The sequence below is a fragment of the Bos indicus genome, chromosome 25 (assembly GCF_029378745.1).
Source record: "Bos indicus isolate NIAB-ARS_2022 breed Sahiwal x Tharparkar chromosome 25, NIAB-ARS_B.indTharparkar_mat_pri_1.0, whole genome shotgun sequence".
NCBI lineage: Eukaryota > Metazoa > Chordata > Mammalia > Artiodactyla > Bovidae > Bos > Bos indicus.
Window position 1 is genome coordinate 22,857,870 of NC_091784.1, and position 27,251 is coordinate 22,885,120.

The following is a 27,251-nucleotide window of genomic DNA, read 5'->3' on the forward strand; positions in this document are numbered from 1 at the left end:
CTTTCGTATGCAATTCTTATTGCTGAGTATTTTTGCCAACTCATCTTCCCAAGTCACTTTCTGAATTCGTCCAGGTCTCTCATCAATGAAGTGACTTGCTGCTTTTCCGTAGCCCCGATTTTCACCCCTTGTGTGTGGAGCTCAGTCGCTCAGTCATGTCCGACTCTGCGACCCCATGGACTGTAGCCTGCCAGGCTCCTCTTTGAAGGGATTTCCCAGGCAAGAATATTGGAGTGGGTTGCCATTTCCTCCTCCACGGAATCTTCCTGACCCGGGTATTGAACCCACATCTCCTGCATCTCCTGCATTGGCAGGCAGATTCTTTACCACTGAGCCACCATGTAAGCCCCAGTTCACCCCTCAGGAGATAGTACATTACAGAACAAGAAAGTATAAGAGTCTATTTTCCCAATAAAATGAGTTATATCAAAGAAAGTGAAACATTTGGAATTTCAAGTTTTCTTGTCAAGCCAGAGTGAGGAAAGGGGGGATTTATTGGGCAGACACAGCCTGTTTTCCCCAACTTCCAAAGGCAGGAAGTGCAGCTGGGATGAGAAGCTTCCAGGAACCCAGCCATCATTGTCTTCATCCTGGGGACCCCCCGTCTGTCACCCCAGCTTCTTGCTGATGTCTCTTGTTCTGACTGTGCCTCAGCAACACCTCCCTCAGCCTTCCAGCACTTCTCCGTTCTCAATCGAATCCCCAAATCTAGAACAGCCTAGAATTTAAAGCCCTAGGAAAAAGACTGATGGGCCAGTATGGCTCAGGGATCATGAGATCCAGTTAGCTTTGGCCGGGAGGACAGGTCACTTTTCCAACCATCTGTCAGGAAGGACAACAGGAATGGACTGTCTGAAAAGCAGCTGTGGTCTGGGAAGCTCCTCAAAGAGAAGGGAGAAAATGCTGGGCTGCATGGCACACGGGCCTATGTTCCCTTCCAATCTGTAGATTCTTCAAAACATTGCCTGGCTCTTTGGGGAAAATAATAAAAAGTTAAATCTAGTTCTCTTACTGAAGGGTCAGATAGAGCCTATTAACATGGGATCTCTGTTTCAGGCGATAATTCATGGCCTCTGGTCCAATTAATGTGCTGTCATAGTTCACCCTCTGCGCATCCATCTCAACCGCATCTTTACTTGCTATTTCAGAAATTCTTGTCCTGTTAAGATGAATCCCTGTTTACTAAGCATAACCCATAATCTTTTCTACAACAAACATGATTGCAGAGGCCTATAGATTATAATCCAATGCCCATGGTAAATATTTGGAATGTACAAGTATGGATGGTTAATATAACTAAGCATGCCATAGTTTGTTCAATCCTTACCAGTCCCTTGGTTCCATTTCATATTATGTATTGTGGTGCTAGTGGTAAAGAACCCACCTGCCAGTGCAAGAGACAGTTCAGTCCCTGGATCGGGAAGATGCCCTGGAGAAGGGCATGGCAACCCACTCCAGTATTCTTGCCTGGAGAATCCCATGGACAGAGGAGTCTGGTGGGCTACAGTCCATAGGGTCACAAAGAGTCAGACATGACTGAAGCAACTTAGCATATATGCGTGCGTTGACCTCATTGAACATTGCTGCAGAGATTGATAATATAGTCTGAGCACTGAGAACCTAAGTGTTTTATATGCATTGCTCATTTAATCTTAACAATGATCTTAGGAGGTGGGTGCTGTCATTATTTCCATTTTGCAGATGAGGGAGTGGAGGCTCAGGGTTGAGCACAGAGACTCCAGATTCATGCGGCTGTGGATGCACGTTCAAACCCGAGTCTGCCTCTTGAAGGTCTAGCCGCTATGCCACACAGCCTCCAGGGCACTCAACATACTCCACTCCCCTCAGAGAAAGCCCATTCTCTCAGTCTGTGACACCAACCACAAAGGGAGGCTTGTGTACACAGAGCGCTTCAGAGTATAGAGAAATGGGATTCCTTTGTCCGCCTAATTGTTGAAATGAATGATGAACCCTTAAGGGTTTCACTATGTTTTCTTTTGATGAAAGGCATCAATTGTTGGTTTGTCTTCCCTGAGACTGTTTAAAAAGCAGTTGAATTAAATCTGCTTTTATTTTAACCATCTAGCTTTGTCAAATACAATGTATGATTCAAAGAAAAGTAACTAAGCCAACCTACAGGTCACCAACATTGATTTGAGCTCAAGAGAACACATCAATAACTCGAATTGATACCTATCAATTCCACTGTATCAGTTCTCTGATATGAATAATTAGAAGTAATACAGCCAGAGTTTTGAAATATAATAGTTGTTTTGAATTTCTTATTACAACCCAATCAGACATTTCTTATGGAATCCAATGAACCATCTTCATTTAAAACACAAGGGCTCAGCGTTTCAGGTTTAAATCTTCATATTCCTTCTCCTCTTCCCAGCAGTGACTGTGAGTCATTCCTTCCATGGGTGTAGTGACATTTGCCCAACAATAGCAGGTCCACAGGAGCCAGAGATGACTCGGCCAAAAGTACCTCCATTCTAAACTTTGTTTCACACTTCCACTGGCTTTCTCTGCTAGTGGGGAAAAAGTTGACACTTGATTAAATCTAGTGGGTGACATGGCATCATTTTAAAAGGCTTAAATCTTAATCCCACCTGTCATCCTGACCTCTGATCTGAAAACTCAATTTATCTGTCACTCAGCTCCATGCTTCCCCCATTATAAACATCTCCCACTTGAGTGGTACATTCATTATAATCAATAAACCCACATGGTCACGTCCTTATCACCTGAAGTCCACAGTTTACATTAGGGTTCATTCTTGGTGGTGTACGTTCTACATATTTAGACAGATGTATATCGACATGCATCAACCATTAGAGTATCTTACAAAGTAGTTGCACTGCCCTAAAAATCCTCTACGCTCCGCCTGTTCATTCCTCCCACCCCCTTACCCCCTAGCAACCACTGATCTTTTTACTGTCTCCATGGTTTTGCCTTTTCCAGAATGTCATATAGTTGGAATCATACAGTATGTAACCATATAAAGAGATTTTATTTTAAATAAGGAAAACCTTACATAATAAATCATGAAATAACCCAGTTGATCTGCATGCTGAGTATCACTGCTCTTATTTTTGTCTTGCCAACTTGAACACTGTACCCACAAAGTGATGCAGTGCTACCCAGATCCACTCTATTAACTCCCAATTAGCATCCTTTCCCACTATACCACTTCTCAATTTTTCCTGAAGTACTTCTTCAATTTGCAAGTCTACCCAAGTTGCTCCTCCAAAAGGAGCTATTAGAAGCCAGAAACCATTTCTAGATGGCTAACTTCCAGTTTGCTGCTAGAAGCAAATGTATTTAATTCCCTTAAACCACATGATTTTGTATTCTATTTAGTGAGTCCACCATCAAATACAAAATTTGAACACACATATGTGTGGATATATTATGCTTAGAAAATATGACCCAAAGTTTAAACAATAACAGTACACTTTGAAGAATTAAATTAGGGCCTCCAAGATAACCTAGAATATGTTAGAACATCCTCGTGTCTGGTGAAAGTTGACATTTGGGAGAACCTCACAAGGTAATAAAGAATTCATCAACCATGATGGGCATGGTGAATTGAGTTCTGGTTCTAGGCGTTAAGCTCTTAAGATGCCATGTGGTTTCCGAGCGGGCTCACCAGTAAAGAATCCACCTGCCAATGCAGGAGACACAGGAGGTGTAGGTTCGATCACTGGGTTGGGAAGATCCCCTGGAGGAGGAAGTGGCAACCCATTCTAGTATTCTTGCCTGGGGAATCCCATGGACAGAGGAGCCTGGTGGGCTACAGTCCACAGGGTTGCAAAGAGTCAGGCACGACTAAGCGTGCACACTTTCTCTCTTAAGATGCTGTGTATCATTGAATCACTCTCGCGACCCTATGACTTGGTGGACTGTGGTTTACATGTACCCCCACATCCACCTCCAGGGTCTCCTGACTGGAATGGCTCTGTCCCTCATTCCGTGCCTCTGGTTATCAGAGGTTGGGGGGTGCCTAAGCCAGCTCTTCAAACCCAGCCCAGTCTGAAGGAGGGCTTTGCCAGAGAAGATGAGTCTAGAGGGGCCTGGAGTTCAGGGTGTATCATCACTTCCCCGTTCAGAATGTTAGAAGATGACAGATGGTCTGCTGATTCTGCGGGGAAGTCCCGTCTGGCCTGAACATGCCGCTCCCTGTGGGAGAGTCCTCTTAGCCTCTCCAGGAGGGCTCGTGCCAGCCCCACCTCTAAACACAGACAGTACGACCTTGCCTTTCACTCTGGGCTGCGCATAAGGATCTCCTGGGAAATAGATTTTGCAGAAATTTTGGTCTATGGCTCTGGTTCACTCTCTGCCATCTGGAGAATGTGGGAAGGAACTGCTGTCCCCACTGAAGGAGCCGGAACATCCCTCTTATTCTCTGTATTTATTCCTTCGCTTTAACAACATTGCCTGGGACTTCCCTGGTGGTCCAGCGGCTAAGGCTCCAGGGGGAACTAGATCCCACGCGCTACAGCTAAGAGTTCACATGCCGCAACTAAGACCTGTGTTTAGTGGCTCAGTCGTGACCAACTCTTTGCCACCGTATGGATGGATTGTAGTCTGCCAGGCTCCCCTGTTGATGGGATTTCCCAAGAAAATACACTGGAGTGTGTTGCCATTCCCTTCTCCAGGGGATCTTTCCGGCCCAGGGATCGAGCCCCTGTCTCCTGCATGGGTACGCCAATTCTTTATTGTCTGAGGCATAAACAAAATGGCTTGATGTATGCCAGGCTCTGAACGTCACTTGTATTATGTCACTTGCTCTCACAACAGCCCTAGGAAGGAGTACTGTCACTGTGCCCCTTATATATATATATGAGGGAACCAAGAGTCAGGGAGGTTGAATAACTTGCCCGAGATCACACAGCAAGCACATGATAGAGTGATGCTTTGAATCCAGAACTGAACTTGTACCTACTGTGATTTTACAGCTCTAATTAGATATAAACTTTGAGCTTATCAGTTTTGTCAAGGTCACAGTCTCATTCTTACATCAAAGAGCTTGTCAGGATACCTGCTGTGTTGTAAAGAGAAGAGGATGTGGACACTCACCTTCATCTTGTAACCCGGCTGCACCCAAGTCTCTCTCAAAATCCTCCCCCCAAGTGGGCAAAAGCCCCCAAGGAGAACAGTGGTCAATGTTTGCCCAGTGCTCCAACCCCTGATGAGAGTACCATCCTGATGGCCTCTCCTCATCCTCCCCCACGGCAGGCCAGGCCTAGCACAGGAAGGCCCCCACTATTTAGAAGATTCCTACTTAATTGGTCTGGAGTGTGGTCCAAGCATCAGCTTGTAAAAGCTCCGCAGGGAGTTCCAGTGTGCAGCGTGGAGAAACAGGAGCTCAGTACAAGCAGGCTTGCGAGGCAAAGCCAAGCAAACGGGAGGGGAGGGTGGGGGAAACTGGATTTGCCTGAAGACAGAACTGAGCTGGTCTAAAGTACTCTAGGTCTTCAGAGGGAAAAGGTGGAGCCAAAGTAGGAGACATTCCCAGAGGGCAAGGGGACCCTCAAAGAGATGGAACCCTAAAATAGAGGAGGGTTCATGCTTGCCAGAGATCAGCGCCCCACTACGTCCCACAGACTCGCACCCAGCCTTGTCCACAAGCCAGCTCTGTAGTGTGGTGGGTGTGGGAGAGGCGGGCAGAGGGGCTCGGGGTCCCCCTGGAGGCCTGCCTGCTACATACCTGGCTTTGACTTGCTTCTGCATCCCTCTCCCGTGCACCCTCAGCTCCCTGCACCTTACAGACCCTCTCCTCCCGAATTACTGTTTGGGGACTCTGTGAGCCCCAGATGTGTCTCTCTAGTTTAAGATGCACCGTCTGAGTTCATCCAGTTACCATCTTTTCCTGGCCCCTGTATATTAGTCAAACTTGTGGGCTCTGATCGTGCTTGATGGAATGGTCTCCCTTCGACCTCCTCTGACCCTGTCGCAGGGATGTTGCTAAGAACATCCTCCATGGCAGCACTGCATGTTCACGATCCACACGAGACATTTCTTCTAGACCTGAGTTCCAGGGAAAGCTTATTTCTCTCTGCAACCAATGATTTTCTTTATAGGAAATATAAACTTTTGTCATCGTTTCACGTAATTCTGGTTGCTTTGGTCTTTAGGAAGCTAATAGTACAATACATACAAACACACATACTATATTTATAAAATACACACATACACATATATATACATGCATACCCATCCACACACACGCACACACACACATGTTGGGGGTTGGGCAAAAAGTTTATTCGGGTTTTTCTGTACCATTCTTAAATGCATACTATGTACTATATAATCATTTTTAACCAGGTTTACCAAGGTGTAATTTACATAACATAAAATCCACTTGTTTAATATTACATAATCTTGAATGCTGCCTCAAATATATTGTGAATTATAAGTTGGATGTAACCATAGATAAATTAAATGATGCTGAGAGCTAAATCACTAAAGATTTTTAGTGACCTAGACCTAGGGTTTCTTTTTAATTCCTTTCTCCTCATTCATGGGCTTCCCAGGTGTTCTGGTGGTAAAGAAGCCACCTGCTAGTGCAGGAAACATACAAGACTTGGGTTCAATCCCTGGGTTGGGAAGATCCCCTGGAGGAGGGCATGGCAACGCACTCCAGCGTTCTTGAGAATGCCATGGACAGAGAAGCGTGGCTGGCTATAGTCTGTGGGGTCATAAAGAGTTGGGCACAACTGAAACAACTTAGAAGTCACACCTCTCACTCAGATCTTTTCATTTATTTATTCACGAAATATTTATTGAGTGTTTAGACGTGGGTGATGTGACAGTGAAGCAGTCAAACCAAACAGCTGCTCTCCTGGAGCTTACCTTCTAGGGAGGGAGAAAAGAAACAAATGGAGGGGAACAGGATGCCAGATGTGGTGAGTGCTGGGAAGAGGAAGGGAGTGGGGAGTGGCAGAGGGGCTGCCACTTGATGGAAGGTGGTCAGGGAGGACCTCTTCGAGGAGGTCACACTGAACGAGGTAAGAAAGCACGCTGTTGAGCATCTCCGGGGAAGAGTCCCACAGGCAGGACAGAGTGTCCGTGGAGGTTGGGAGCAGGTAGAGTGGAAACAGAGAATTATGCAGGAGGCAATTGCAAGAGACCAGGGTGCGAATCATGGTGGCTTAGATCAGGAAGGAGGTTGGGGGTGGACGTTTTTTGAAGGTGTAGTTGATAAAACTTGAGGCACTGGATGAGAGATGCAAGAGAGAGCAATTGAGGGAGGCTCAGTTCGGCTTTGGACTTATAGCAGGCGTCTGTTGAAGTTGGGGGAGTGGGGAGTGGGGCCTTGGTCCCCAACTGTCATTGCCCTCTCCTGTCAATAAGCACACAGACACACAGTTCCCTCGGGGCCAGTCTCCTTAGCCGGTTAAGAGCTGTGTTCAGGGCTCACAAGCCGTCTCCTCGGTCATTCTCTGAAAAGATGAAGCTGATGATAACCAGCGAGGCTAGTGGGCTGAATTGTCTCCACCCAGTATATATATTCAAGTTTAACTGCTGATCCTGTGAATTCCACCTAGACTGGTGGTGATTTAGTCACTAAGTTGTGGCCTACTCTTGCAACCCCATGGACTGTAGCCTGCCAGGCTCCTCTGTCCATGAGATTTTCCAGGCAAGAATATTGGAGTGGATTGCCATTTCCTTCTGCAGGGGATCTTCCCGACCCAGGAATTGAACCCAGGTCTCCTGTATTGCAGGCAGATTCTTTACCGACTGAGCTATGAGGGAAGTCCAACCTGGGCAGAGGGTCTTTGCAGATGTCAAGTTCAGATGAGCTCAGGGTGGCCTTAATCCAATGACATATCTCCTTATAAGAAAAGGCCATTTAGACAGAGACACAGGGAAGAACAGCATGTGAAGATGGAGGAAGAGACTCGGGTGATGTGTCCACTGGCGGAGGATAGCTGGCAACTGCAGAAGCCGGGGGAGACCTCTGGAACTGATCATCCCTCAAAACCTTAAGGAGGCACAAACCCTACCTCAATTTCTGGTCTCCTGAAGTGTGCAAGAATAGACTTGTGGTTCTTGTTATTGTAATTAGTACCAGTTCCTAAGTACTCTTCATTTCCCCAGAACGGTGCTGAATTCATATGTACCGTTTTCGTTCTTGATCCCCTCAAGTTTCCTTAGCACCACCCAAAGCTGAGCATTGGTAGTTTCCCTGTTTTCTAGATGAGGCAATTAAGGTTCAGAAAAGGTAAGTGACTTTCCCGAGGCCACACAGCTAGTATGTGGTGGAACTTGGATATTTACCAGGTCTCCTATTTCTAAAGTCCGTGACCTAACCATAATACCATCTTGTCCCGTCCCCCAAGAACCAAGGTTCCAGGCACATTTTCCTGTTTGGATTTCCCAGTAAAGTTCATTTCCACCGACTTTCCAGTTAGGAATCCCTGGGCTACTCTCCACTTTATCTGCTGTCATTGGAGCTGCTGCTGTTTATCACATCTCTCCCAAAAGATTCTCGGGGAACAGATGTGGCTGGGAATTTGATAAGAACATCACTTCAGCACAGCCTTTCAGTCTGTTTGGAATCCTCACCCAGGAGATGGAGGGACAGCTGAACAAACAGCCCACGCCCTCGATGTTGGTATTAACTGAAGTGGAAGCTCCAGAAACTGCAGACAATAAAAAACCATGTCTACAGAAAGGAACATTTTAGAGCATGGCATCGCCATTGCTGGTGCTCGGGCTGTTTTTCTGCCATTTCTTTCTCTTGTTCCAACCCTACTTGAGGGCACAGGAGGAGGCAGGTAAGATCTTCTCAGCCACTTACTCCTTAGAAGCAGGGCCATGTCTATCCTGTTTGTAGGTGCATTACCAGTGCCTAGCATCATGGCTGGCACAGAATTCCCAGGAGGGCTCAGGGACTGGATGGATGAACTGGAATCATGGCTGCAGCACTAACTCAGACTAAGCTCATCTGGACAAGTTGATGACTGGTTTGTTCCTGGTTGTATAAGAAATGGAGAAATGACCTACTGTTCTGTCTTTGGCCATGAGTTAGGACATAGGGGCCAAAGCCTCAACAAGAGAGGTGGGTAGGGAAAGCAGAACAGGGCCAGGATCTGGAGTCAGATTTGAAACACTCCAGCAATAATATGCAGATGGTGCAGCCTCATGACTCAACCCTTGATTCATAGGGCTCAGAGAATCAGATGGTTAAGAGCATGGACTTTGGAGACAGATAACCTCCAAGGGTCACTTCCTAGTGGAGTGACTTTAGACCACTCACCTCACTTCTCTAAGCCCTGGCTTCCTCCTCTGTGAGTAGCAGTAGCAGTACCTGCACTGCATCTGTGTGGAATTACATGAGATGATGCACCATGTAAATAAGAAGTAGGGGTAGTTATCATTATTAGCCCCAAACTAGCCACCTTCCCTTATATGCTGGTCCCCCCAACATTGCCTGCTTTCTTCCTGGCACATATACAGGCCCATTCCCTTTGAATGTCCCCTGTTCTCTGTCCAGCCGCCCCTCCCCCGCCGCCACCTTGTTGCCAGTGCTGATGATTGTTTGCTACATCTCAGAGAGCTGGGAGTTAGAATCTGGAATTTGAATTCTAGAACTTGAGCACTCACTTCCTATCAAGGTTTATGGATCCAGGTTGGTTTCATTTGAAGAGAACACAGTTTGCTTCCCTTTGCCCGGAATATGCCTTCCCCCATCTCCACCTTGCTAGTCCTGGCAGTTCTTCAGGTCTCAGCCTAACCATCACTTCCCCAGGGCATCTTTTGCTGGCCCACCACATCAGGTTAAGTCCTCCGTGTGAACACTCACAATGGGCGCCGTGCACTTCTCTTTCAGGAGTTTAATCATAATTGAATGGGAATCATTTGTGCTGGTGTGTAAGCTTCCTGAAGGCATTGTCATTCTGCATCCTCAGCGCCCAGAATATTCCAGACACTTAATTCGTGTTTACTAAACAATGAATGAATTGGCCAGTCTTCTAGGTCCGGGATGAAACTAGAAAAGGTGACTCATTTGGAAGGCAGGATGAATTCTGTTTCCATTGCCCATCTCAACCGAAGCCTTAAACATTTTTGGATTGAAAAGAGTGTGCATAATTAAACACAGGACATAAATAAAGCCAGGTAACAGGGGCCACAGCTGACAAGAACGGGTTGCTTTAGGGCACATGTGAACTTAGATGAATCTATTCTAGTTGCCTCCTGTTGTACCACAGATTGTCCCCAAACTCAGAGGTCTAAAACAACAACTGTAGCCCGCCAGGCTTCTCTGTCCATGCAATTCTCCAGGCAAGAATACTGGAGTGGGTAGCCATTCCCTTCTCCAGGGAATCTTCCCGACCCAGGGATCGAACCTAGGTCTTCCACATTGCAGGCAGATTCTTTACCATCTGAGCCACCAGAGAAGCCCAAAGACCCCAAAATAATGCCACTCATATGTTATTACCTCTCATGGTTTCTGAGAGTCAGAAGATTGGGAACACCCCCTGGGTGGTTGTGGTTTGGGGTCTGTCCTGCAGTGGCTGGAGCAGGGACGGCTGGGGCTGGAGTTCCCAGTGCTGTGTGGACAGCAAGTTCTTTGTGTCTTCTCCAGGCCTCTCCTGTCCACATGGCCTCATTGTAGCCTTGCTGGCACGGTGGCCTCGGGGCTCCAAAGGCAGGTGTCCCAAGAGAAGCTGACAGAAGCGGCTGCCTCCAGAGTCACGCAGTGTTCCGTTCACTGGAGCAGTCACAGAGGCTGCCTGCATTCCAGGGACAGGGCACACACAGACTCTGCCCTTTGAGAAACAGCAAATGTCTGTAGACATGTTTTGAAACCGCCACAGAATATCACTTCCTTCGTGGTGTGGGGGAAGCTCTCAGGAAGCTCTCAAAAAGCCCTCCAAGGCTAGGATTCCTATTGAAAGGAAAGCTTGATTATGTTAATATTAACTTGTCTTGCAGTTCCCTTGACTGCAGAAAAAGTGTTGGGAAACTCAAGAGTTTTACCTGTGGAACGTCCTCGCTCTTACAGTAAATTAGTCGATTTGATAATACTTCACAGACTTGCCCACGTTCACGGGACAGGGCACAGACTCTGCCCTTTGAGAAAGGGCACATATCTTGGACCTTCAGCGGCTTCTCTGGTGGCTCAGATGGTCAAGACTCTGCCCACAGTGGGAGACCTGGGTTTGATCCCTGGGTCCAGAAGATCCTCTGGAGAAGGGAATGGCAAACCACTGTGGTGTTCTTGCCTGGAGAATTCCAGGGACAGAGGAGCCTAGAGAGCTGTAGTCCATCGGGTCACAAAGAGTCAGATATGACTGAGCAACTAACACACACACACACACACACACACACACACACACACACACACACGGTTCCTCAGAGCAACACATTTAGTAATTAGAATCAAGGGGAGGTGCTTGTTAAAATGCTCACTCCCAGGCCACAATCAGAGCTTCTAGACCAGAGGTGGCACTTGAAACCTTGTCTTGTAAGCAAATATCCCCATGTAATCCTGAGATCGGCAGGTATCTGTGCTGTGCGCTCAGTTGCGTCGACTCCTTGGGAACCCACGGACTGTAGCCTGCTAGGCTCCTCTGTCCATGGGATTTTCCAGGCAAGGATACTGGAGGCACTGTTGTTTATAAAGAATGGAATTTGCCTTGTTTTAGGTCATGTGCTAACCTGATGCTATTTGACTCCCCAAAATGTTTATTTTGTATTAAGAATGTGAGCTCCTCAAACAATAATTTTGTCTTACAGGATCTTTAAGAAATAAAAATCCACTCAAGGTAGTATAAATAAAATAACAACTTTATTGGGGAGATATGGAGGTTTCTATGGAAACGGCCAAGCCTCCTGAGAGATTGGAACCAAGAACTGGAAAGCAAAGCCTTTGATCATTCCCTGACATTCTTTTCCTCACCCTACACCCCACCACCACATCTGGGCCATTTTTTCTCTGCCTGTGTGTGGTAGGAAGGAACCACTTATTGCTTCTCAGCCTTTTGGCTAAGATCAAGTGTAGGAAAAGACCACTTTAGGCAGATCTGCCTGTTTCTCTCTTCAGGACCCCAGACTGACTGCTGGGAGTATCCTAATTCCACATTCTTAAATGAGAGCATCTGATTGGCTCAACCTTAATTGATTAACTGATTGGCTTAACCTCAGTTCTCTACCTCTGATCCAATCAGCTGTGGCCAGATAGACCCCCTGCCCAATCAGAAGATTCTGGTAAGGATCTGGAAGAACTGAAAAGTATGTTAGGGTCCATTTCCAACTTAAACTTCAGCCACTTTTGATAATGCAGTCACTCTTGATTTTTATCTATCTTTTTTGAAATACATGTTCTAGAACAAACTACCAGTGTTGGGCACACCACCTGTTTTTATAAATAAAGTTTTATTGGGACACAACCACACTATTCACTTGTGTGAATGGCCTTCTGGTACTGGCTTATTCTCCCCCTACTCCTGTAGCTTAGGAAAGGCAAGGTACTGAGACTCTTCACACACAAAAATAACTGTAACTATGAATGCAACAGTATTTTCTGAGATGTAAAGCACATAGTATTGATGATTTGCAAGACGATTTTAGTTTAGTAATTTGAGTATTTAAAGGTGGTAAGTAGATGTGATGTGCAATAAAATTAAATTGCAGCATGATAAGGTTAGTCTCTCTTTTTTTATGTTTTCTCTTAGTCTTTCTAATTACTTGAACCAGAAAGCCTCATTTGTTGACTGCATGCCACCAATAGCTAACATTTGCTAATATCACTTTTTTCCTTAAACAAGGAGAAAATGCAGGGTCTGGCTCAGCACTTTCAGCTGAGCCAGGAGCATCCAGCTAGAATCTCCTAGCGCTGCTCTGTTCATATTTATTTTTCTGCTCATCTTTCATTTAAGGATGCGATAGGCTTGCCATTAATGGTGGTGATCCAGAGTTTCCTTTTCAGATAAGTGTGGTTAAGTAAAGATGTGACTGGGTTTTAAAAATACTGATGAAATACCAGTTTATGTGGTAGGGGGAAAAATGTGAAAAAAAAAAAAAAAGGCACATGAATGGTGATTGAAGTTAGGGAACACCCGCGTCAAGTAGCTGGCAGAGCTGCAAAGCAGTCCCATGGTCCAGAGGAGGGAGTGACCCGTTTGGTCTCGTGGACCATTGGGGGATATAGACGAAGGTGACATCTGAGCTGAATCTCAGACTCTCAGGGCAGTGAACGAGTGTGAGAGGACTCTGCAGGCAGTGGGAGTAGAATAGCCACAGGGAAAGAGAGAACAGGACGTGGTCATGGAATTGTTTCACTTGAGGGAGCCACTGAGGGACTTAAGGCATCTGAGTAGCCTGGTCAGATTTGCATTGTTTAATTAATTAATTTATTTTAATTGGAGGCTAATTACTTTACAATATTGTAGTGGCTTTTGCCATACATCGACACGAATCAGCCACGGGTGTACACGAGTCCCCCATCTTGAACCCGCCTCCCACCTCCCTCCCCATCCCATCCCTGAGTGTCGTCCCAGTGCACCAGCCCTGAGCGCCCCGTCTCATGCATCGAACATGGACTAAACAGTCATTAGCTCAAGCAGGTTCAGCTCTCTGAGCTTCAGTTTGTTTATCTGTAGAATGGGGGTAGTTGAAACAGACATATGGTGCCTGCGCCTGGTGCCTGGGGAAATTCCCAGACATCTGTCTTGCTCCTCCTCCAGCCAAGGGGCTGCACTGACATTCAAGAAGTCCAGGGCCCCTCTCCTGGGTTTTTGGGTGGTGGTGGTTGGGTGGGGTGAGGTGTTTACAAGTATTCAGGATTGTTAGACGGTACATTGACCAGTGGTGACGGGACAGCAGGTCTGTCCACGCTCGCAGTGCTGAGCCCCTCCTGTGTCCTGGGGGGTCATCCCAGCTGACGGCTCGGCTTCTACCAGCCTTCACTCCCTCTACACATTCACCTCTGCTCATGGCCCTCCCTGCTCTTGCCCCAGCCCTGGCCTCCTGGGGAATCTGGGAGCAGAAAATGCCTGTCTTCAGCCTACTCTTTACAGCTTAGTGGAGTCACTGTTTGTGCCTTGGTGAGGGCTAGGGAAGGAAAAACGGCTCTGGGTACCCGTGAGGGAGCAGAGAGAGATGGGAAATAAGCTGAAGACACACAGTCCAGCACTTTGAGCCCTGCCCTGCCCAGGCAACTCCTGCGAGGATCTGCTCAGCTTGGCAGCTCGTATTTCTGTGGTGAGGCTTGGGGAGAAAGAGGCTGCAAAAGCCCTCTTGCTTCGGAAGTGTGTGTGTCAGGGACTTTCTCCCTAAGATTTCTAAGTTCCTGGATCTGTGTCGCCCACGACCACCCCTGGCTCTGATGAGAGAAAATGATGTGGCCAGGAGACCGCACAGAGGGGTGGGGACCTCGGCTGAGAGCTCCCTGCAGGAGTCCAGGGAAGCCTCTCATATCCAGGCAGGAGCTGAGCGGAACATGGGAGCTGCCCTCCTGCCCCGAGGCTCCCTCTGGCCCCCTGAGGCCTCTCTTGCTGTGTCTGATCCTCCAGCCAAGTCAGGGGTGAGCATTTTCATTTCCTCAGCCACCTAAACTCCTGGAGGATTCTTCTGGAGCTCTGACAAGTGGAGCATATAAAGGCAGAGACCTTGAGTTCAGGTTCAGTTCAGTTCAGTTCAGTTGCTCAGTCGTGTCTGACTCTTTGCGACCCCATGGACCACAGCACACCAGGCATCCCTGTCTATCACCAACTGCCAGAGTTTACTCAAACTCACATCCATTGAGTCGGTGATTCCATCCAACCATCTCATCCTGTGTCATCCCTTTCTCCTCCTGCCTTCAATCTTTCCCAGCATCAGGGTCTTTTCGAATGAGTCAGTTCTTTGCATCAGGTGGCCAAAGTATTGGAGTTTCAGCCTCAGCATCAGTCCTTCCAATGAATATTCAGGACTGATTTCCTTTAGGATGGACTGGTTGGATCTCCTTGCTGTCCAAGGGACTCTCAAGAGTCTTCTCCAACACCACAGTTCAAAAGCATCAATTCTTTGGTGCTCAGCTTTCTTTATAGTCCAACTCTCACATCCTTACATGACCACCAGAAAAACCATAGCTTTGACTAGACAGACCTTTGTTGGCAAAGTAATGTCTCTGCTTTTTATAAGCTGTCTAGGTTGGTCATAACTTTTCTTCCAAGGAGCAAGTGTCTTTTAATTTCATGCCTGCAGTTACCATCTGCAGTGATTTTGGAGCCCAAAAAAATAGTCTGTCACTGTTTCCACTATTTCCCCATCTATTTGCCATGAAGTGATGGGACCAGATGCCATGATCTTAGTTTTCTGAATGTTGAGTTTTAAGCCAGCTTTTTCACTCTCCTCTTTCACTTTCATCAAGAGTCTCTTTAGTTCTTCTTTGCTTTCTGCCATAAGCATGGTGTCATCTGCATATCTGAGGTTATTGATATTTCTCCCACCAATCTTGATTCCAGCTTGTGCTTCCTCCAGCCCAGCATTTCTCATGATGTACTCTGCATATAAGTTAAATAAGCAGAGTAACAATACTCCTTTCCTGATTTGGAACCAGTCTGTTGTTTCATGTCCAGTTCTAATTGTTGCTTCTTGATCTGCATACAGATTTCTCAGGAGGCGGGTCAGGTGGTCTGGTATTCCCATCTCTTGAAGAATTTTCCTCAGTTTGCTGTGGTCCACACAGTCAAAGGCTTTGGCATAGTCAATAAAGCAGAAGTAGATGCTTTTCTGGAACTCTCTTGCTTTTTCTATGATCCAACAGGTGTTGGCAATTTGATCTCTGGTTCCTCTGCCTTTTCTAAATCCAGCTTGAACATCTGGATGTTCACGGTTCACGTATTGCTGAAGCCTGGCTTGGAGAATTTTGAGCATTACTTTACTAGCGTGTGAGATGAGTGCAGTTGTGCAGTAGTTTGAGCATTCTTTGCCATTGCCTTTCTTTGGGATTGGAATGAAAACTGACCTTTTCCAGTCCTGTGGCCACTGCTGAGTTTCCCAAATTCGCTGGCATATTGAGTGCAGCACTTTCACAATATCATCTTTTAGGATTTGAAATAGCTTAATTGGAATTCCATCACCTCCACTAGCTTTGTTCGTAGTGATGCTTCCTAAGGCCCACTTGACTTCACATTCTAGGATGTCTGGCTCTAGGTGAGTGATCACACCATCATGATTATCTGGGTCATGAAGGTCTTTTTTGTATAGTTCCTCTGTGTATTCTTGCCATCTCTTCTTAATATCTTTTGCTTCTGTTAAGTCCATGCCATTTCTGCCCTTTATTGTGCCAATCTTTGCATGAAATATTCCCTTGGTATCTCTAATTTTCTTGAAGAAATCTCTAGTCTTTCCCATTCTGTTGTTTTCCTTTATTTCTTTGCACTGGTCACTGAGGAAGGCTTTTTTATATCTCCTTGCTGTTCTTTGGAACTCTGAATTCAAATGGGTGTGTCTTTCCTTTTCTCCTTTGCCTTTCACTTCTCTTCTTTTCATAGCTGTTTTTAAGACCTCCTCAGACAACCATTTTGCCTTTTTGCATTTCTTTTTCTTGGGGATGGTCTTAATCTCTGTCTCCTGTACAATGTCATGAACTTTCATCCATAGTTCTTCAGGCACTCTGTCTATCCAATCTAATCCCAAATCTATTTCTCACTTCTACTGTATAGTTGTAAGGAATTTGATTTAGGTCATACCTGAATGATCTAGTGGCTTTCCCTACTTTCTTCATTTTAAGTCTGAATTTGGCAATAAGGAGCTCATGTTCTGAGACACAGTCAGCTCCTAGTCTTGTTTTTGCTGACTGTATAGAGCTTCTCCATCTTTGGCTGCAAAGAATATAATCAATCTGATTTTCATATTGACCGTCTGGTGATGTCCATGTATAGAGTCTTCTCTTGTGTTGTTGGAAGAGGGTGTTTGCTATGACCAGTGTGTTTTCTTGGCAAAACTCTATTAGCCTTTGCCCTGCTTCATTCTGTACTCCATAGCCAAATTTGCCTGTTACTCCAGGTATTTCTTAATTTCCTACTTTTGCATTCCAGTCCCCTATAATGAAAAGGACATATTTTTTGAGTATTAGTTCTAGAAGGTCTTGTAGATCTTCATAGAACCATTCAATTTCAGCTTCTTCAGCATTATTGGTCGGGGCATAGACTTGGATTACTGTAATATTGAATGGCTTGCCTTGGAAATGAACAGAGATCATTCTGTCATTTTTGAGATTGCATCTAAGTACTGCATTTAGGACTCTTTTGTTGACCATGATGGCTACTCCATTTCTTCTAGTTCAGATAGACTGGGTTCAAATCCTGGCTCTGTCCCTAACTGAATTTTTGGTGTCACAGGTCACTTACCTGCCGTGGGCCACCTATGAGATAGAGCTCTTTTCAATTCATTAATTTAAAACTTGTATTTGTTTATTATTGAAGCATAGTTGATATACAATATTATATAAGTTGCAGGCATACATTGTAGTGATTCACAAGTTTTAAAGGTTAAACTTCATTTATGGTTACTATAAAATATTGGCAGTATTTCCTGTGTTGTGTCATATACCCTTGTAGCTTATTTTATACTTAATAGTCTATGCCTCTTAATCGGCCAGCCCTATGTTGCCTCTTCCCTATGAAATGCAGTTCTTAATGGTACTGACTTCCCAGAGTCTTAGGCAAAGTGAATGAGAAATAATAAATGAGAACCACTCATTGTCTGGCACATGGTACTCAAAATAACGTGACGATTGATATTATTGCCTGCAAAATATCTGACCCAGTGTGTGCAGTGTGTACTTACTTGGATCTGATTGCCTCTTCGTCCAGGAAGCCTTCTCAGAAGCCCCCAGACCAGGTTAGGTCTTGAACAACATGGTCCTGCCCCATGCTTCTAAGAGGCTTCTTGAGAACGGTACCTGCGGGTCACTCTTCCCTCTGGCACAGTCACAACCAGTGAAAATAATGATGTGTCACGAGCCACGCTGATTAACATGCTCTGATTGTGACCACGGCTGTGTGGAAGGAAGCCCCAGGACACAGGAGGGGATGTTAAAATATTACATTAATCATCCCTGTAATTAATGTCCAAAGTCCTCCTTCCTCCCTGGAATGCAGCATCAGGAAACGTGCCTGCTCATCTAATGGTGTTTCTCCATGCTTAGCAGGCTCTTAGTAAATATTAAATAACTGAAAGAACAAGAGAACCATTGCCCCCAATTCAGTTTTATCAGGAATTCAATCATTCCTTCCTTCAACAAATACTTCTTGAACGTCTGCTGTGTGCCAGGCACACTATTCCAGGCTTGCGGGGGTACACCAACAAACAAAACAGGCAAAGATACTTGCCCTCATGGGGTTTATGTTTGACTGGACATTGATATGTGTCCCAGAGGGATATCTTAATACATGCTCATCACTCTTGAAACTGTCTTCTATTTTTAAATTTTTTCTTTTGAAAAATTGAGGGATAGTTAATTTACAAGGTTGTGTTAATTTCAGGTGTACAGCAGAGTGATTCAGTTTATATTACCTATATTCCTTTTTTAGATTCTTTTTCCATTAGAGGTTATTATTAATACAAGATGCTGAATATAGTTCCCTGTGCTGTACAGTAGATCCTTGTTGTTTTGATGTTGTTGTTTAGTCGCTAAGTTGTGTCTGACTCTTTTGCGACCCCATGGACTATAGCCTGCCAGGCTCCTCTGTCCAAGGGGTTTCCCAGGCAAGAATACTGGAGTGGGTTGCCGTTTCCTTTTCCAGGACATAGTCCTGACCCAGGAATCGAAACCAAGTCTCCTGCTTGATGGGCAAATTCTTTACCACGGAGCCCCCTGGGAAGCCCCCTTTTGTTTACCGATTTTATATATAGTAGTGTGTCTCTGTTAATCCCAAGCTCCTAATTTATCCTGCTGCTGCTAAGTCACTTCAGTCGTATCCGACTCTGTGTGACCCCATAGACAGCAGCCCACCAGGCTCCCCCGTCCCTGGGATTCTCCAGGCAAGAACATGGAGTGGGTTGCCATTTCCTTCTCCAATGCTTGAAAGTGAAAAGTGAAAGTGAAGTCGCTCAGTCGTGTCCAACTCTTCTCGACCCCATGGACTGCAGCCTACCAGGCTCCTCCGTCCATGGGATTTTCTAGGCAAGAGTACTGGAGTGGGGTGCCATTGCCTTCTCCGTGATTTATCCTTCTACCACCCCCGCTTTCCCCTTTAGTAACCATAAATTTGTTTTCTATGGCGGTGAGTCTGTCTCTGTCTTGGAACCACCCTCTTTTCGATTGGGTTCAGCCATTCAAGGTTCAAGGTCCGGGGGAAACTTTATGTATCATATCAGCATCCACTGAGGGCGCGTGGAAGGAGCTTTGAATGGATCTGAATGACCCTCAGCCACCAGTGGCTTCACTGGGGGCCCCTTCAATTACACTGACATGCCCACTGTCTTGCAGGTCATGCTCTCAGAGCGAAAAGGCACAGATGAGCTGTATGCTGTGAAGATCCTGAAAAAGGACGTGGTCATCCAAGATGATGACGTGGAATGCACGATGGTGGAGAAGCGGGTGCTGGCCCTGCCCGGGAAGCCGCCCTTCCTGACCCAGCTGCATTCCTGCTTCCAGACCATGGTAACTACCTGGGGGCTGGACCCCTCCACCTCCGGGCTTCCAGGCTTTGGCCAGAGCAGTTCTAGCAGTGGCCACCCCATAGAGGCACCCAGGCCCTTCCCATCCTGGAGACAGAAAGCTGTCAGGCCCAGGGATGGCTGTGGAGCATTTTTCTGAGGTTGCCACTGAGAAGCGCTCTCCCCTGAGGCAGATGCTGTTTCAACAAAGATAAAGGAACTCAGGCAATTGGTTTTATAACCAACTGAGCAGGGCCTTCCTCTGGCAGCAAGAGGTGACTTGGGGACAGGAACTCAGGACTTTCAGTCCCACAATCTCAGATGTTCTAGCAGCAGTTACAGATGGGGATGAGGGCAGAGGTCCTCACAGGTGCCCCTACAGGGTCAGGGTCGGGCCTCTGGATCCTTCAGATAAATGTGTGATTCCATGCTGCAGGTTGCATGGCCCTCATAGGACTCCCGGGGCAGGGGGCACAGCCTGGGTAGGGGCTGATGAGCTCAGAGCCAGGCTTCTAAGAAGAAGAGGAAATCTATGTACTATCTGCTATTCACTGTGATTCTACTTTCATCTGTGAGAATGAGAGACATCCTTCGAACAACCTCTTTCCTTCCCCCTGTGCACACTAGACCTGGCTCTCCATCCACTGTGGCCATCAGACCACAATCTGGGGCCCCATTCAACTCACTGGGCTCTGCTGTCACATCCCCCATTGCATTGACTGGTAACTCTCCCCCTGTCTCCTTTGCTTTAAGAGCACGACCTTCTCAGAAATAGGACCTAGCCTCATCTATGAGCCTTTCCCAGGTACCAGACACTGTGTGTGTGGAGGGGGTGGGAGTAGGGGAAGGAAGGCAGAGCAGAGCCCAAATGCAAAGAGATAAGAGTTAATTCTTGCTTTGGAAGCTTCTCAGGGCAAAGGCCTAGAGTCTTAAAGATGCTTTAAGGGCACGTTCAAGATTATTTTGACTTGCTCCAGTTTGCACCCTTCGTTCTGATTTTAGAACCCAACTCCTGTGTGCGATGGGATGCTATTGTAACTTGTGTGTGCTTTAAAGTTTCTTTTCTCCTCCAGCATCCCCAAGTCCTGTGCTCTGCTAAGTTCGACTGAGTCCCCCGCCAGCCTAGAAAGACCCGGAACTGGGTTTGGGATGGGTTTTCTCAGTGCAGGCTGTACCCTTGTGGTAGAACTACCTGTGGTGAGAGGGGCAGAGTCAGAACCCGGCTCCTTCCTTGGTGTGAGAGTTTCTTGATACATATTGGGGTCAGAGGGACCTGGGTTCACATCTCAGCTTTGTCATTTTCTGGCTGAGTGGCCTTGAGAAAATCATGCAACCCCGCTGGGCCTCAGTCTCTTCATATGTAAAGGGATAAAAGTAGCTGCATCCAAGGTTGCTATGAGGAGGAAATGAGATTACACATGAGACGTGCTTAACACGGTGCTTGTTACCTGGTAAACACTCTTGTGTTCTGCTCAGCTGCTCAGTCGTGTCCGACTCTTGTGCGACCCCATGGACTGTAGCCCCCCAGGCTCCTCTGTTCATGGGATTTCCCAGGCAAGAATACTGGAGTGAGTTGCTATCTTCTACTCCAGGGGATCTTCCTGACCTAGGGATCAAACCATGACTCCTACATTGGCAGGCAGATTCTTTACTATTGCACCACTTGGGAAGCCCCCAAACACTCATAAATGTTGGTTATCCACTTCACAGACATTTAACATTGGCCTTGGCCTGGACTGGTACTGAGCTATAGAGCTGAGGAAGCTAGGTGCTCTTTTTGAGAAGCTAGGTCCTGTTTTCTCCTCTTAAAGCAAAGATGACAGACACGGGGATGTTACCAAACAATGTAAAGCTGCTGTGATAGCAGAATCTGGAGAAGTCAAGGAGTCCCTAGGTTGTTCCTTGATGCCACAGGGGCATCTGCATTTTGGGTGAAGGGATGGTTTTTTCTGCTGGGGCCCTGCCCCGAATCCCAATCTCCCTGCCACAGGTCAAGAGAGAGGGAACATTCTAGGGAAATGTGTGCAGTATTTCTTTCGGAGGCTTTGACCCACCAGCCTCTTGTCGGGGTCTGCTGGTGACAGTGGGCTATAAGAAGATTTTCACTCTGCTGCCGGCAGAGAGTGGAAGTCGTGTTTGCCAGTGTGTGGAGCATGTACCACCATGCAGTATGGTGCTGGGTAGTTTGAAGGGTGATTTTGGGTGCTGCACGGATTTTAAATTGTGTTCTTTTAAGTTCACTGTACATTCTTCTGAGTACCTTGAGGAGGATGTTTCTATGTGATGCTGCTGCTGCTGCTAAGTCCTTTCAGTCATGTCCGACTCTGTGCGTCCCCATAGATGGCAACCCACCAGGCTCCCCCGTCCCTGGGATTCTCCAGGCAAGAACACTGGAGTGGGTTGCCATTTCCTTCTCCAGTGCATGAAAGTGAAAAGTGAAAGTGAAGTTGCTCAGTCGTGTCCGACCCTCAGTGACCCCATGGACTGCAGCCTTCCAGGCTCGTCCGTCCATGGGATTTTCCTCGAAAGAGTACTGGAGTGGGGTGCCATTACCTTCTCTGTCTATTTGGTGCTAGCATGGCCATTAACATCTTTCTAACACTTGCCTTTTTAACAGAGAGAGAGGGGACCAGGCTTCAGGTTCTGAGCTTTGACAAATAGCAGTTTCTTTTACTTACTTATTTTTAATTGGGGAATAATTACTTTACAATATTGTGTTCGTTGCTGCCATACATCAACATGAATCAGCCATAGGAATACAATTTCCTTTAAAAATATTTATTTAGGCTGTGCTGGGTCTTTATTGTGGCATGCGGGATCTTTAGTTGCAGCATGGAACTCTTAATTATGGCATGTGGGATCTAGTTCCCTGACCAGGGATCGAACCTGGACTCCCTGCTTTGGGAGGATGGAATCATAGCCACTGGACCACCAGGGAAGTCCCTAAATAGCAGTTTCTAAGTCATTGTTTTGCTTTTATTTTATATATTTTTTACGGATTTCTTTCATTTAAGACAGCACTATAAAGTCTTTCAATTTTTAAATTTTGAGATATTATAAGACAAATATGAAGAAACCACACGCAATTAGTGTTTTAATAATGAGTTTTTATAGAGTTAAGCTCCTTATACCACCATCCAGGTCAAGAAAGAACTTTGGCAGCCACTCTAGAAGTTTCTCTGTGTCCCAATCTCCATCTCCCCGCAAATGGTAGCTTGACTTCTTTGCCTGTCTCTATAGTTTTATCACTTAAGTTTTATCATCCCTTGATAAGATAGTTTACTCTTTCCCCTTGGTAGAAATTTGCTGTGTCTTTAATATAATGATTTCCTTCTCCATTCTTTCCATCCTTTCTTTTACTTGCTAAAGAGCCTGGGCTGTCTGACCCATAACATTTTCACAGTCTGAATTTTTCTGATTGCTGTCTGAGGGCCAGCATATCTGTTTCCGCTGTCCCCTGTTTTTTGAAAATTGGTACCTGAACCTAGAGGCTTGGCCAGACTCAACTTTGATCCCTTTGGTAAGACCAGGTGGCTGTTTTTTTTTTGTTTTTTTTTTAATCCAAAGGCACATAATGTCCAGTTGCCCCTCTTTTTGTATGTTGGCAATGAGAGATGCTCTGTGTCTGGGTCCATGAATTCATAAAGGACTGTGAGGTGGTGATTTCCTAATTCTATCATTTCTTTTTCTTTATTAGTTGGATGCTTTTATAAAGAGAGACTTCCCTCACCTGTTTCTTTGTCCCCTGGTGGTACAGTTCATCTAGAAATCAGGATAGATAGATGAGGCTTTTCTCTTACTTGACAGTTTTCATGAATTGGTTCACTGTTATGCCCCAAAGGTAACTAAAGTTTGCTTAATAGAGTTTTTGTAAAGAAAAATGTTAAGTGAGCAACAATTCACATCACACGAGACTTGGCAGAGATGGAGAAGGACATACTTCTTACCAGTTCAAATCTCTAATGTTACCTTGGGGAGTGAAAGCCTGCAGGTATTCAAGTCACGACTAGACCCTTAGACCTCTAGATTCCCTCATTCCCACATCTTCTCTTTTTTCCTTTGGCCATTCCTACATTGACTCATGGAGATCACCAGATGAAGGACAGTTTCAGTGGTAAATACACTAAGAAGGAGACCTTGTTCTCAAGGAAGAGTCTGGGCTATCTTGGAGCAAAAGCTTTCAATTTCAGTTGGATGTGTTGAGATTAGGGGAAATTGGTTGTTGGTTGTTAATACTCATTAAGTAAAGTATCTTCATTTGTCATTTACTGTTTTAAACATGATACAGTGGATTTGAGGCTCTTCTTTTAACGTTGAGTCTTGAATTTCAGTATGCTTTCTGGAACTGGGGAGTAGGGCCTGGGCGTGCATGGAAACAGCACAACATCTTGGGTCCCCTCCACGATATCCACGAGCTGTCACCTGCCAGGGAAGAGAGAGTAACAGCCAAGAGAATTGAGTGGATTCGAGTCTTGTGTGGGGAGAAAGGCCTCCTCTTGAAAACTGACCCCATCCAGCAAGGCTGGGGATGGAACTGGTTGCTTTCCGGTTGGTGAGGATCAGATGAAATTGTTATCCCATCTGTATTTGCAGGAAAAATATGTAACTTCTCACATGCCTCATGTGGTGGCCAAAATTTTAAAAAACAAAACAAACAAACAAAAGTACTTAACTTTAAGTAGCAGAGTTATGCCTGGCTCAGGGAGATGCACTTCCTGCCAGCTGAGTGTGAGGCCTTTGGGGGCTGAGCAGGGTCAGCTGAGAGGAAAGCCAAGACTTCTCCTATCTCACATCCAACACCACATCACTGAGTGAAAGGCCCCCATTGAAATGTTTTTGTTTACTTTTTCCTTTGGCTAAGCACTTGTATTTTAAGTTTCAGTTCAGTTCAGTTCAGTCGCTCAGTCGTGTCCAACTCTTTGTGACCCCATGAATTGCAGCATGCCAGGCCTCCCTGTCCATCACCAGCTCCCGGAGTTCACCCAGACCCACATCCATTGAGTCGGTGATGCCATCCAGCCATCTCATCCTCTGTCGTCCCCTTCTCCTCCTGCCCTCAATCCCTCCCAGCATCAGGGTCTTTTCCAATGAGTCAACTCTTCGCATGAGGTGGCCAAAGTGCTGGAGTTTCAGCTTTAGCATCATTCCTTCCAAAGAACACCCAGGACTGATCTCCTTTAGAATGGACTGGTTGGATCTCTTTGCAGTCCAAGGGACTCTCAAGAGTCTTCTCCAACACCACAGTTCAAAAGCATCATTTCTTCGGCTCTCAGCTTTCTTCACAGTCCAACTCTCACATCCATACATGACTACTGGAAAAACCATGGCCTTGACTAGACAGACCTTTGTTGGCAAAGTAATGTCTCTGCTCTTTAATATGCTATCTAGGTTGGTCATAACTTTCCTTCCAAGGAGTAAGTGTCTTTTAATTTCACGGCTTCAGTCACCATCTGCAGTGATTTTGGAGCACAGAAAAATAAAGTCTGACACTGTTTCCACTGTTTCCCCATCTATTTCCCATGAAGTGATGGGACCGGATGCCATGATCTTTGTTTTCTGAATGTTGAGCTTTAAGCCAACTTTTTCACTCTCCTCTTTCACTTTCATCAAGAGGCTTTTGAGTTCCTCTTCACTTTCTGCCATAAGGGTGGTGTTGTCAGCGTATCTGAGGTTATTGATATTTCTCCTGGCAGTCTTGATTCCAGCTTGTGCTTCTTCCAGCCCAGCATTTCTCATGATGTACTCTGCATATAAGTTATTTCAGAGATTTGATAATGCAGTAGGGCTTCCTTGGTGGCTCAGTGGTTAAAAAAAAAAAAAATCTGCCTGCCAAGCAGGAGACTCGGGTTTGATCCCTGGGCTGGAAGATGCTCTGGAGAAGGAAATGGCAACCCACTCCAGTATTCTTGCTTGGGAAATCCCCTGGGCAGAGGAGCTTGGCAGGCTACAGTCTATGGGGTCGCAGAAATGTTGGACTTGACCTAGAGACTAAACAACAAGAATAATGCCTACAATACATGACACACAGGTCCAGCCATCTTAAGCCACATGAATGATGGCCCCCGGATGGGTCCCAGCATCACCTCCATTTCACAGATGAGGGCATTGAAGCCATACATAATAGCTCGTACATTTCAGGGCCAGGATTGGAAGCCAGGCAGCCAGGCTCCAAGGGGCTTTACACTTCATCACTACACGGTGAGGTCTTCTGAGTGCATGTTCCCCGATTCCCACCTCTTCTGACTCGCCTGGGGCGGAACTGCCAGCAGCCAGCCTGTCTCTGGGCTCTAGCGGGGGCCCAGTCACATCCCTCACCTGCTCCGTAAAATATCACCCCTGCTGCATCCCTCCACTTTCCACCCCTGCTCCCTGCATCCCTCCACTTTCCACCCCCACTCCCTGGAGTGGACCTGACTCCCATCTGAGCATCTGCCATCATGTGGGCCAGTGAATACTCTGCTTCATTCCAGCCTCACAAAGAATTGTGTGGTGAAAGGATTTATCTGACATCCCACCTTGAAAAAGAAAGGATTGAAGATCTGGGACATGGAGGGTAGTTTGCCCTCGACACAGCACTGCTGAACCCAGAACCCAAGTGTTTTCTAATAGATTATATTGAGTTGCTACCAAAATGGCCCTAACAGACAAAAACAATAAAAAGCGGCAGCTGGCGTTAGTGTTCAGTGAGTGTCATACTGTGTACTCAACACTCTACAGATAACCTCTCATTTTATCCTCCGACACCACCCTGGGTGAGCCCTGGAACTGCCCCCAGTGTTGAGATAAGGATGCTGGTATTCTGAGAAGTAACTTGAGCAATGCCATGTGGGAGCGGGGGAATGGCAATCCCAGTTGTCATCCACAGTGCCCTCATCTGTGAAAAGGGGATGGGAGGCTGGGATCTGCTCTGTAAGACTCTAGAACCCTCAACCTCGAAGCCTTGCTAGCTTGCTTCTGTCTTACGTCCAGATTCCTTTTTCTAGCTTATAAATTGTCTTCACTGTCATGATCATGTCTGATTTTAACAAAGACACCATAAGCACATACTACTGTTCACGCTTCCTCAAAGGAAGCCAACCCTCAGAAATTTGCAATGGCTCAGGTTACACCGTAAGTGACATTAGTTTCCATGGTGGCTCAGATGGTAAAGAATCTGCCTGCAATGCAGACGACCTGGGTTTGACCCCTGGGTCGGGAAGATCCCCTGGAGAAGGGAATGCAACCCACTCTAGTATTCTTCCGTAGACAGAGGAGCCTGGGCTTCCATCCATGGGGTCACAGAGAGTCGGACATGACTGAGTGACTAACACTTTGATTTTTGACACTATCGGTAAGTGGCAGGTGACCTAATGCCCCTTCAGGTGTTCATTTCACTAGGAAAGCATCACCCACTTGTCTCACAAGGATATTATGATGATTGGAAAGACTTTATGGTCCGAGTGATTTTCAGATTTAGGGAGCCGTGCATAAAGATGAGACAGAGGACTATTAGCCCAGCTCAGGTGAGCAGGAAAGCCCAGGAAAGTGGTTGTCATCACCTTCTGGAATTACATCTCCCCTGATCCCAGATTGGTGCTCTGGAGGTGGAGCCTGAGCTGGAGTAGACAATATCCCTAAAGCCAGCAGCCCTGGAAGTCAGATCA

The 27,251-nt window shown here is 46.2% G+C and overlaps 1 protein-coding gene across 3 annotated transcripts in view; it reads left to right on the forward strand.

Moving 5' to 3' along the window:
• PRKCB (protein kinase C beta) overlaps positions 1–27,251 on the forward strand; it is a 374,732-nt gene that overhangs the window by 293,217 nt on the left and 54,264 nt on the right. For all 3 annotated transcript variants that reach the window (XM_019987893.2, XM_019987894.2, XM_019987895.2), the window contains one exon: positions 19,439–19,612. In XM_019987893.2, the coding sequence (XP_019843452.1) occupies positions 19,439–19,612 (174 nt within the window). The remainder of the gene's footprint in view (positions 1–19,438; positions 19,613–27,251) is intronic.